This window comes from Labrus bergylta, chromosome 1 (assembly GCF_963930695.1).
Source record: "Labrus bergylta chromosome 1, fLabBer1.1, whole genome shotgun sequence".
NCBI classification, from domain to species: Eukaryota; Metazoa; Chordata; class Actinopteri; order Labriformes; family Labridae; genus Labrus; species Labrus bergylta.
In genome coordinates this window covers 9,850,049-9,863,404 of record NC_089195.1, presented here as the reverse complement: position 1 = coordinate 9,863,404, position 13,356 = coordinate 9,850,049, and the positions used below count along the sequence as shown (strand labels likewise).

General features: G+C 38.5%; 1 protein-coding gene across 1 annotated transcript in view; it reads left to right on the top strand.

Moving 5' to 3' along the window:
• The first annotated feature begins 267 nt into the window (after nucleotides 1–267).
• nt5c2b (5'-nucleotidase, cytosolic IIb) overlaps nucleotides 268–13,356 on the top strand; it is a 27,036-nt gene continuing 13,947 nt past the window's right edge. The window contains 3 exon segments of the mRNA XM_065953328.1: nucleotides 268–474; nucleotides 1,982–2,102; nucleotides 10,207–10,280. Coding sequence (XP_065809400.1) covers nucleotides 2,002–2,102; nucleotides 10,207–10,280 — 175 coding nt within the window. The 5' untranslated portion in view covers nucleotides 268–474; nucleotides 1,982–2,001.

Sequence of the window (13,356 nt, the reverse complement as noted above, 5' to 3'; positions counted from 1 at the left end):
AGTTAGTTTAGGTTTCTTTGATTGGTTTCAGCCCAATTATTGTATTTTAACATGAGTAGATCACTGCGACTGTCTCGCCAGTACTTAAATTCACAAAAGGGCAGATTAATCTTTGCTTTAAGATAATTAGATGCAAATCATCTCGGGTTTCGCTGTAAGAAGATGCAGGGCTGTGGCGTCACGTGTCACTCTGTGCCACGACGACGGTTAGCCCCGCCCCCTTTTGATAGACAGGATTAAGCCCCGCCCCCCACCGCCGCCGCCGTCTCATAACAACAGCTGGCAGCAGAAAGGGAGAGATAGCAAAGAGCAAGCGGAGCAGGAACACTCATCTGCTGCTTGGCCGTGTACAGTGTAGACATCACTGCTGCTTTCTGTAGGAAATTACACGAGCGACTCCTCCGACTTTGACACGACTCACGGCGCATGCTCAGACTACCTGACAGTGCAGCAGTTTGATTCAGGAACTGAGAGGTGAGTACAGGAACGACTGTCACAGAGACGAGCAGGGGAAATCTGCCTTCGTACTTTGGAGGCTTTTGTTTTTGAATCAACGCCAGCTAAGGTGTTAGCCTCGCCCCGAGCACTTCTTATGTTCCCTGTGTGTGAAAGAAAAGAGCAGGACCGAGGTTGTTTGAGTTGAGCTAGCTCACATAGTTTAGCAAAATACCAAGACGTCGATTTGAATCCTGCAGAAACAACGTTAGCTTGTAAAAGACACGTCAACATTAGCTCGTCTCTGTTTACATCGGTGGTTTCGAGGGACAAACACGGTAATATGTGAAGTAATCCAACAAACCAGTGGCTTCCGAAAAAAGGGCGACAGCTACCGTTACGTGCAGCTTTTGTTGCCATGAACGTCGAGCCTTTCTTCTCTCTAACCTGAGGCAACAAAGCCTGTAACAAGTTGTCTTGTTTCTCTTGCTGGGTGCAGGGCAGTCTTGTAGGTTTGCTTACTGCTTCGTCCCAAGCCAGAGCTCCCCTCAGACCCCGCTGGACCCCTCACATTATGGATGATGGTGTCACAAAGGCTGAAGATTTAAAAAAAAAAAAACATGCTTCAGATCAGAACTGAAAACCAGGTTTTATTCGGCGTTCACGTTTTAATGAAACACTGGACGATGTGAAAAACAAATACGTTGAAGCTTTTGTGTCATGATCTCCCGTTGAGCTGCTCACTCAACATTGATTGTGTTGTTTTGGTGGTCTGCTGCAGTGTTAGTGGCCCTGATGACAGTTCACCTCGTCCCCCTTATTCGAGGCTCCTTTGCATTTTGTGCTGGCAGAAGAAGAAGGAGAAGAAGGAGAAAGCTGACCTCCTGTGTTTCCTTCCTGCAGTCCAGCCTCTCCAGTGTCAACAGGAGAAATAAAAACACCTCTGGCCATTCTAGAAAAGGGCAAGATTAGGCTTAAAGGCTGAGATTCATTAGGCACTTTCTTCTTCTGTCTTAGCTTGTTAGCCTTTTATTAACCAAAAATGATATGTAACTACTGCCAACACATTTAGCCTACTAGTAGAACCCGTGTAAAGAAGATTCAGTCTTGCATTTATTTTGCCTGACTTCAACTTTGTCATGATGATTGGAGGACTTTTTGCTAAGCTGTTAAACCATAACATGCTCCATTAGACGAACTAGGTTGGCTCTCAACAATTTTTCATTCTCATAATTGAGCACAGTGACCCCACTGATCTGACCTGATGTGTCTCCTGCCCTGTCATAAGCTCACCCATCAGTCCTCTGTTTGTTAGCACCACAGGAAAGCCCCTCATCGATAAAGATTCAACTGTAGTTACTAAACAGTTCATAGCTCCTTAGTATCACTGCACAAACATATTTAAAAAAAAAAAAGAAGCAGTTTAAACACACTGATCCTGCTGGTAGGAATGTCTCTGTTGACGTTTTTTTAAGGAGAGCATTAAGTTCTTTAATTCTACATTTTCACGCCCACCATCGTAATGTATTTCTTTTATTCTCCTCAGATTTTAAAAAGCTTTTAAACATGACAACTTCATGGAGTGACAGACTGCAGAACTATGCAGATTTGCCTGCCAACATGGACGGCCTGTCCATGAAGAAATACAGAAGAGAGGCGTACCACAGGTAAGAGAGACATGTGGAGGTACTATGTGCGTTTCTGATTGTGTAAAACTACTTCCAGATGGAACTCCTTGAGCCTTTTATGATGTAAACTGAGCAGTCAGACAAAATAATTCCTCCCTCTATTGTAACTTAAACATACATTTCTGTGAAATGTAACTACTGATATCGCAACCAAGACTCTGAAGTTACAACAACAAAGGCTTTGGACACAAAAATGGTTGTAACAAGAAAGTTTAATAATATCTTTGTAATATAACAAATGCCACACATGTAAAAACCTTTTCATTAGAAGAAATAGATTTTAGATGTCAAAACTTTCTTCCATTGTAGGGACAAAGAACACAATAAGAGTTTAACATATATCTGCCATTAAGGTGAATAACCCCTAAATAAAAGCCTTAATTCTTTATAATGCTGGAGTCAATGATTCAGAGATTTTGAGTTTATCGAAGCTCCAGATGTAAGAACGAAATTTGACTAGTAGTATTTTTCATGCTGCTCGATCTGTTCACCATCTACTTAAACTTCCACTCAACTGATTTTTAATGAAGGATCAAAATAACCAACGTAACCATAAGGCTGTGGAGTCTATACTGCCTTTAATGAATCAGTGGAGTCCTCTTCCCTGTGCGGCCTCCTAATCATTAATCCAACCTAACACTGAACAGTTACAGAAAGAGGAAGAGGATTTTCTGCTCACTTTTCTATATAATGTATAACTCAGTAGTGAATATGAAACATATGTCACACCATTTTTCCATCAGTGTGTTTAATTCACTGTGACAATATTTAAAGTGGAGCTGCAGCTGATTTCTAAGAATGAGTTATCTTTATGAGGCCCTTTGCACCGACATGCTATTTACTGTGGAACAGAGGCATGAACTGTTGAGTTTCACTCAGATGACATCAAATCAATAATGAGACTCATTGCTTAGATTTAAAGCAGCATTAGAGCAGATTCTTCTGAGCTAAACTTTAGATTTTCTTTTCACTGTGTCACTTCTTTATGTTCATTAAAACAGTAATCAGTCTTAATGATATAACTTGACCACGGGATCCTTCCGGGCCCCATCAGATATAACATCGGGCCCCAACTAACCCCTGAATATCTATATCTAAATAGAATATCTATAATAACCACACCTCGATTAAACAAAGCGCCAATAAACCTTTAATACTAAGTGTTACACCCTGACAGTTTGAGATAATCATGAGAGAAAGTGTGATGTGTCATCCGCAGCATCTGATTCTGCAGTCTTAGTGACAGTATTTCTACAGACACCTGACACACCTCATTACCTCAACACTTTCTTGTCACTCTTTACATGTAGCAAGTTTTTAAAGCTAGATTTAAAGAAGTTTTTAAAATGTCTTTAAAAGCTTGGAAACAAAATATGAACTCTATTGCAGTTCAAATTAGAAATAAAAACTTAACTCAATAAATGAATGCACCTTTCAGACATTTAAACCATTTTAAGCAGCATTGTTATACTTTTAAACTTGCTATAATTAATTTTCTAAAGGACATCTTTAACGTTCTAAAAGTTATTTTATTGGTTGGATACTTGAATTTAAAAAGTCTACTGTTGTTAATGATAAACATCCAAATAATCTGAATGAGATTCAGCCACTATGACTAAAATAAGAATATTATATATAGAATATATAATATCTTTGCTTGAATCCAAAGATTGTAATCAGCTTAGAAGCCAAACCGATGCCCTCTAAATGTCTTTTATTTTGTATTGATCAAATCTGTTTTGGACACAAAAGGCAGGTCTTACAAAAAGTTACCCACCCTTGTTTCTTGAATCATCCTGTAGGCTTCCTGACTGAGAGGCTCATGTTAGGTGGGACTAATTACATGTCTGAGCAATAAAAGTTAAATGTTTAACTAAGGGTTAGGGTTAACGTTCTAAAAGTTATTTTATTGGTTGGATACTTGAATTTAAAAAGTCTACTGTTGTTAATGATAAACATCCAAATAATCTGAATGAGATTCAGCCACTATGACTAAAATAAGAATATAGTAGTTTATCTCTTAGTTAACCTTTCTTCTTTAACACTGGATAGTGTCTCTCACCTGACATTAAAAACTGTTTTCAAAATACATATAAACAATACTGAGGCTGTATGCTCCTTTTTTTTTGCACAAAAAACAAGTAAACACAATGAAACTGTAATTGTTGTGAGCACACTGTGGTATTCTATGTTAATAGGTTTCATTTATGCTCTAATATAATTTTTTAGAGTCCCTGTCAGTCATGGTCCTTTGGAATCACCCTATATTTTCTCTCCCATACGCTGCCCCTGAACTTGACCATTAGGTGTAAATAGACTGTTGTATTGACCTGTCTCTGTATTTACTGATCTTTACTTGGACAATAGTGACCTGTGATTACAGTCCCTTTATAAGTGAGGCACTTCATAATCATTAACAGTTCAGGTTTTCTACAATACGGTCAAAACTGTTGATACTTTGATACTTTTTGATACCACCTGTTTTAAAATGATGTGACCTCCATTTTTTGATGGTCGATAATATCAGAAAGCGCTCAAGCTTTTAAAAACAACTACAGATTTTCCATCATATTCCAAAGTGAGTGGGAGAGCAGTGGTGGTCCATTCAAAATCACAAGTTGGAAAATGTGGATGTTTCTCGAGTTATTTTTGTGTTTCTTAAAGACACACAAGTCATGATTACAAACAGACCACAGAGGAAGAGACCCTGTCTAAAATGCACAAAATTCGAATACATTTCGGTACCAAAGTGTTGCTAATGTATTTGTTCATTTTAGACAGTGTGCTGGAGTTTTCTTTCAGCTTTTGGAAAAAAAAAAGAAAAGACCCTATGATGCCTTGGAAGTGGTGTCTCATGAAACAGGTATTAATATTCTCACATTTTACGAGTTTTGCATCAAAATTCAGCTATTATGAAAACCCTATTGTACGATAGAATTTGTTGTTTATTTATTTACTCACATCTCAAACTTCCTCCCATGAGGTGACGCAGCCCAATGACTTGGCAATGTCTCATACGTTTGTGATCTTTAACCTGGTCTACAAACAGATTTAGCATCTATTTGTCTGTGTCTTGGGTGGGGTTTTAAGGCTGTAATGAAAAATTCCTCTCTGTTTCACTACATGTCACCAGGCTGTAAGAGGTCCTTGGAGTGAATGCTTGAATCCAAAAATTGTAATCAGCTTAGAAGCCAAACCGATGCCCTCTAAATGTCTTTTTTTTGTATCGATCAAATCTGTTTTGGACACAAAAGGCAGGTCTTACAAAAAGTTACCCACCCTTGTTTCTTGAATCATCCTGTAGGCTTCCTGACTGAGAGGCTCATGTTAGGTGGGACTAATTACATGTCTGAGCAATAAAAGTTAAATGTTTAACTAAGCCTTGGACATGTGTTTCCACCGGGTACTGCTGTACCTTTAATACTAAGTGTTACACCCTGACAGTTTGAGATAATCATGAGAGAAAGTGTGATGTGTCATCCGCAGCATCTGATTCTGCAGTCTTAGTGACAGTATTTCTACAGACACCTGACACACCTCATTACCTCAACACTTTCTTGTCACTCTTTACATGTAGCAAGTTTTTAAAGCTAGATTTAAAGAAGTTTTTAAAATGTCTTTAAAAGCTTGGAAACAAAATATGAACTCTATTGCAGTTCAAATTAGAAATAAAAACTTAACTCAATAAATGAATGCACCTTTCAGACATTTAAGCAGCATTGTTATACTTTTAAACTTGCTATAATTAATTTTCTAAAGGACATCTTTAACGTTCTAAAAGTTATTTTATTGGTTGGATACTTGAATTTAAAAAGTCTACTGTTGTTAATGATAAACATCCAAATAATCTGAATGAGATTCAGCCACTATGACTAAAATAAGAATATTATATATAGAATATATAATATCTTCGCTTGAATCCAAAGATTGTAATCAGCTTAGAAGCCAAACCGATGCCCTCTAAATGTCTTTTATTTTGTATTGATCAAATCTGTTTTGGACACAAAAGGCAGGTCTTACAAAAAGTTACCCACCCTTGTTTCTTGAATCATCCTGTAGGCTTCCTGACTGAGAGGCTCATGTTAGGTGGGACTAATTACATGTCTGAGCAATAAAAGTTAAATGTTTAACTAAGCCTTGGACATGTGTTTCCACCGGGTACTGCTGTTCTTTTACACCCTTATGTAATGTGCAATGCTCACAGGGTTTATGAAGCTGTCTCTCATCTGTTAGCTGTGTGTAATGTGCTGACATAAGTCACCCAGTCCCCTATACTCCCTATACCTCCCACCCCCTCCAGAAAGATACATGCCATCAAGCATCTATGCAAAGAACACAAAGATACTTGTGGCAGTTTTCACGGCTGCAGCTTTTTTTTTTAAATGTAGGACGCTATTGAAGGTGACCTTTTGTGACAAAAGACCTTTCCTTCAAAGTAAGAGGGAGGCTTGAGCAATGCAGTCTGATAGTGAGCTGTGTATCACATAGCAGAGGGCTGAGGACTCTGGCCGGCACAGATAAACTTTCTATCACATGGAGTGGAATCACTGTCTTCAGGAGATTAGAGAGCAGTGGAACAAATCTGGCAGATTGTCGCACAGCTGGGATTTCTCTTCTTGGTGTGGTGCGTCCTATGTGAGCTATTTGAAGCATTAGTGTTGCTGTCAGAAGGACCAAAGTTGAGGCTGACTCCATGAACACGGGTAAACAAGTCACACCCATTGTCAATACAGGTGATTAGGAGAAGCATCAGTGGGTGACTTTTACTTCACCTTACCCACAGGGGTTGGATAATGAATCACATGGGAAATGAAAACAGCAACAACAAATCACACAAAAGACTTAAATTCTAATCCTGTGCTGGGAAAGGCTAAGCTTCACCCTGCTTCACTGACAATGAAGTAGTACCTTTGTTGTGATGGCTTTAGACAAGTCTGAATGGAAACAGAATCAGGTCATGATTATTTGGATTTTATAACCCCCTCAATATCTTTAACCATGACTGAACACTACTTATTTACATTTAATTACCATGGTAAATAATGGTAGTGTTGGGCCAACTTTAGAATTAAAGTACTTTTTTAAAAAAAGTTTAGAAAATCCAAGTTTCGGGATTTAAGTCCGACTTCTGAACTTGTTTGTCTTTGGTCATATGACTCACTGATAAATTTAGATTATTTTCTGTGCCTAATTGCTTGCTGATTCTTGCTAGCCTGAAAATTTAACACCAATTATTTCAATCTACTTGTGAGATTTCCTTTTGTATGAATTGAGTCAATCCAAGCAATGTCCCTCAAACATTTGACCTTATCTAAATAGGTACCTCAAACCTTCCCCTGGTAATGTAAAGGTTCTTCTAAAATGAATACCATTAAAACAATTTACAAGTGATAGAGATGTGATAGATTAGAACATTGACGCTTCAATAAAATTTGTCCATGTGTTATCTAAAATGAGTCAAATCTGCTCAGTAAACCCATCCTGTAAGTGTTTACATGGATCCAAATCTCAGTATGGTAAGCAGCTGTCGCTGGGGGGGCCGGGGCTTGCTTGATTCTACCTGACTTGTGATTGTTCTGGATGTCTTTGAGGGCCCGCAAACATCATGTTGCACAACAACAACCGTGACTGACAGCGCACAACAACAGAGAATGACGCGGAATAGCCACAATCATTTTTGCAACAAGTCAGAAAATGTCTGAATGGCAAGAAAGCAAAGAGAGAGAGAGGTGGGGGCATTGTTTGTGGGCCACAGCTGCCCTTTGCTGCCGGAGCTGATCAGAGTCAAACTGAGATTTAATTTCGGACAGAATGCATCGCCAGTCGTCCGTTGGACTAAGATCTAAATGGGAACTTGTCCACTATGGATCTGCTGCCAGGTAATTCCCAACTGATTAAAACATTAGTGAGGATGCCGAGGTCACAGATTAATGACAAGATTAGCTGTCACTTCTGAGTTTGTGTATCACATTATTTTGCTATTATAGACTGATGTTCTGTTGTTTTTATTCCACTGACACATTTTTGATTTCACTTTGGTTTATTTACATCTTACTTCAAGCATGATGAATATTGACTCGTGTGTAAATGTTCGTGAACACAGCTACATATGGAGTTGAGTCTCTGATGTTGGAGATTAGCTCAGTAGGTCTGTGCCAGCAGTCACAGTTAAGCTAGCAGTGTGTGTGTGTGTGTCTGCTCTATGGAAGCTGTGTCAGCCAGGCTATGTAAACACTATCTATCACTGTGGGCACCGTGGACCCCCTGACTACAGACTGATTTATGAGTCAGCACAGTTGATCTGTTTCCTGGAAGATTTGTCTCCAGAATTTAGTCCTAGGGGTTTTACTGCACTCAGCTTTGGAGTTTTGTGTCACTTCCTGTAGTCTCACCAGCTATGAGGCTAATCTGGTTGTTTTACTTTATAATAACTTAATACATTTCTGTTGAATACCTCCAGTCCAATGTGGCACTATTGTGTAACCATTAGAGGTGGGAGGGAAAATAGATACAGCATAGTATCGGGATATTTTGTGTGGCGTTATTATATTGTCTCATGGCTGCCAAGTATTGATATTTTTATTAAATTAATAGCAAATGTGCTTTTTTGTTTTTAATTGCTGGAGGGGTTGCACACAGTTCAGATTGTGAGGTGCATGCAGCATTTTACAGGGTTTGACTTGTGGGCTGGACTCCCGTTGTGTAGAAATAAACAGACTGAAGTGAGATGAATAGACTGAGAATGTTTTCTTATTGGAATAAAAAGTTCTTGATTTAGTTTAATCTTGTGGATCGTATCACGACTCAAGTATCGTGATAATATCGTATCATGGGGCCTTTGGTGATTCCCACCCCAAGTAACCATGACCGTTTAATTCGAATTTAACGTTTTCTTTAGAAAGTGACTGCTTTTGTACTTTGATGTAAAAAGTAACATTATTGTTTGTGATATTCAGCGTTTTACTGTGTTTGTGTTCCAGTATTTTCAGATAATATCAATAATCATGATCTTAGTTGTAATATGTTTCAATTTCACTTTGGACACTTTGGACACAGGTGCCGTTAAAGAGAATTACTTTTATTATTATTAGTTATCACAGATTTCAACCAAACTCTGAAAAATGAAATCAAGAAATAAAATGGTCTTAAAAACACTCCTACTGTACCTTTAAGGTAAACAAGCACTCAATCATGTTCAGTCACCGATACAGGAAAATGGATCATCATGGCAGGGTCTTTAGTGGAGACTAAAACTTGTAAATTATAATTTTTCAAATCTTGGGCTGGTTATGTTATCTGAATTTAGTTCATGGTCTTGAAACATAAAGCAAACTGCAGACAGGTTTTTAACAACACATGTCTGTGTTTGATTTTTCTTGATAAAGGGTGTTTCTCTGAGTCGCTTTAATCAAATAAAACTCATTACTCTAATAGCAAGGCAGGCCAAAATGTCATGCTTTTATTTCTCCCTTTCTTTCCCTTAAAGGTGTAATATTTAGAATTCTTACACTAAAAAAAATATTGAAATTAATTAAGAATATACTAAACCTACGTTATAAATACTTTTCTGTTGAGTACTTCCATTAGTTCAAAAATTTCCAACACTTATCAAAGCCAAAGTAATCCTTAATTTTATATTAGCAGAGAAAATCACTCTAATGATTCCCCGTCAGCCTTGAAGTCATCTTTTGTTATTGTTTTGATTGAGAGCCCCCTGGCGACACAGCATGAATTTACATGCTATGCGTTAAAGTTCATTGAGTATTTGATTGTGGGTAAAACAAACTTGCTGAGTTGTCAGTCATTGTAATTTTACAGAAACCACTTTTTATGGATACTGAATAGACCTATTACAGCCTCCTAAAATGGGTTATAGATGTGTCTGTTCAGTAACAGAAAAATCTATTCTATAGAGAGAATTACGGAAGTGATTGCTCCCGTATAAGATTTACTAATAAAAATGAAAAATCTGCTATTTTTCTGAATTAGCTACATCATTCCTGAATGAATGAACTCATGCTTATGTTATTGTTGAATACTGCGTAGAAACTGAAACCTGTACCTCTACTTATTTCCTCTATAGAGTGTTTGTCAACAGAAGCTTGGCGATGGAGAAGATTAAGTGCTTTGGCTTCGATATGGATTACACTCTAGCAGGTAAGCTGAACACACATTTGATTTATCACCCCCCCAGTGCTGCAGCTAAACAGTTGCTTTATCATTAATTTGATCTTTTATTTCATAAAAACTTAAAGTAAACTCCCCCCCCCCAAAAAAAAAAAAATTGGTGTTGTATTATATGTCGTTGGAAAGCCTGATTGGTCACCATTACAACGAGGTATAACAGAATAATATTGCAGGGGACTTTGGCAAAATAAATTTGGGCGCTACCCACACGTTTAGCTGTGTTGCTCATTCCACAAATGCACGATACCTCGTTGTAAATGTGAATAATCAGGCTTTCCAACGATATAAAATACAAAACCAATTATCATTATTGTTTTTAAAAGATTTATTTTGGGGATTTTTGTGCCATTAATGGAGAGATAGGACAGTAGATAGAGTGGGGAATGACGCACTAACCACTGCACCACCAATTATTATTATTATTAAAGGGGCAAAATAATTGACCACATGAATGTTTCAAAACTTTCTTTTGAGGAGTTTATAGGTATAGATCGTTGGCCAGAGAAGTTTAGATGGATGACACTTAGATTTCACCTATAAAACTATTTTTATTCTGAATTCCATCAAAAACATTTTAACTGATAGTGTGGAAAAATTTGGATTTTGAGGGAGTATGTCTGTATTTTTCCTGCTTTTACATCGCAGGTCACACCTACACATTCACACCCATGCACACACTGATGGCAGTGGTTGCTCTAAATGTGAAGTGTCCATTAGTATTAACTAATTCATCCGCCGCAGACAAAGCCACGGGAGCAAGTTGGAGAGTGTCTTGCTCAAGTTGTTAGCTGGGGATCCAACCCCCCGGTCTTCCTCTACCACTGAGCCATTGGGTCGTATTATTTGTCACCTTTTAATCTTAAATGAATCCCTAGTTGTTTAATCTCCTTCATCATTCTGTGTTTTGTGTAGATTTCGGCTTCTGCAGAACTCTCTACTTTTAACTCTACATTTAGCTACTTTACCATTCCCCCTCCCCCCCGAACTGCAGTTTGTTGTCCACAAAGTACTATTTAGGTCAAAGTCAGTGACATATTTAGCACACCAAACACTTTGATCACACAACATAAAGTGTAGCTCCCAACAAAGTCGACTGTATGGAGGTTCTACTGACCAGTAACTAGGCCAAAAATATCCTGTTTTTCTTTTTTTTATGCAACTTTTTCTATGACTCAGCTCAGTTTTTGGTCTCTCGTCTCTATAAACACACCCTCCCTGACTCTGAAAACAGGTCAGGTTTGTTTGTTGAGTTCACCAGTGATGGCTCCCTTAAGAACGGGGATCACTCGTAGTCCCTGTCTGGCTCTGTACCTCTATCCCTGTTCTGAGTGCAGGGGATTTTACAGACGCTCAGCTGTTGACATGACTCTTTATGGGAGCTCATAACCAAGTGCTAATGTTTGCTAGCATGGCTATCAAGTATTTCTTGGAGGGTGTTCAGGTTTTGACCACAGACAGACTTCATCAACTCTGATGTTGGTGTGACAGAAAGGCTGCTGGTGAACCGCAGCACCCTGGCCCACTGCAGTGTTTGTTTTTGGATGGGGTTAAAGCCAGTTCATATGTTCAAAGAGTTTCAGGTACTTTTCAAAAAGAGGAATTATGTTAGGTTTGACAAAACTATGATAAAGGATATTTAGCAAGGTCTAACCCACATAGTTACTCTGTTCTAAATAAGAAAAAAAATCCTATTGGTCAAAAGAAGGGAAAGGCAGAATGAGTATTTGTCAGTTGAAGTTTGTTACAGTATGAGGCCTGCATAAGGATAAGAATATGAGTTGTGTGATAACATTGATCAGTATTTGTAATAACAATATGAAGTGAAAGCAATAACAGAAATTAAATAGTGCATGTTAGCTTTAACTCAGTTACCTTATATATCTGCTTCTTGTTTAACACACTGAGTTGGCACCAATTCATTCAAAGGAAGCTGATGACGTGTTTAAGCCTCATCTGGCTGCATCAAAATAATGTGAAAGCATGGCCATTATCCACAGGATAATCCAATACCCTGCCCTGATACTCGCAAACCTGTTCTGTCCCATGCTAACCCAGTGGGAGAAATACCAACAGTGAAAGTGTTTGAATAGAGGGAGAGTCATTGGCGAGAACATAACACAGAATCAGAAAAGTAAAGTGTTATTTTCTTGATTGTGTCATAACACTTTTAGTACGCCTCACACAACCCTGGCCTTGCTGGATTTTGCGCTAGTCCAGTGGAAGCCTGGCTTCATCCCGACTGCCATGGTCTTTCTGAGAGACAGAGACAGTAATACAACTGGGTTGTAGTCCCACAGACACAAACTGATCCTGGTCACACAGGTATGTGAGTGCCTTCAGGGTTCACACCGTTCACACACCTCAACCTGTGCACTCCTACCTTGGGGCTACACACCACCTCCTGAAGGTCAATGACATCTTTGAAATGAGCAAAATAAGAAATAACCAGCAGTTTTGACTCAGACTTTATTTTTTCTTTAATTTTAGTTTTATAAATTGATGAATAAATAAGCAGCAGCAGGGTAGAAATTGCATTAACACTGATAGCATTAATGGAGCCTTCACAAATTGTCATGCTACCCTTGCCACTAATGCACCCCCATACCATTAACCAGCCTGATGCTCCCTCTCCTCTTTAGCACAAAGACTAAAGGACAGGACAGTTTTCCACTTGACTCAGTCCATTTTAAATAAACACAGACTGAGAGAGGATTCTGGATTTGGTTTCTAATTTCCTCTTTACATGGTAAAGTATGAGTTAGCATTGATGCAGTATTGAACTGCGTTCACAGACTTATGGTTGTTGAAAGTGTTCCTGAGCCCATGAAGTGATTTTTAATGCAGGGTCGCCTGAGGGTCCAAAGATCACAGCCACCTATTATTGGTTATTGTTCTTGTCCCCAGCATAAGAGATTTCTTCAGATTCTCTGAATGTTTTAATGATATTTTGTAGCGTAAGTAATGAAATGCACAGATTCATGAGTTGTTGCGCAGGGCAATCAGAGTGGTGAACCCCTTTCCCATTTCTTCAGAGATGCTCTTTTTA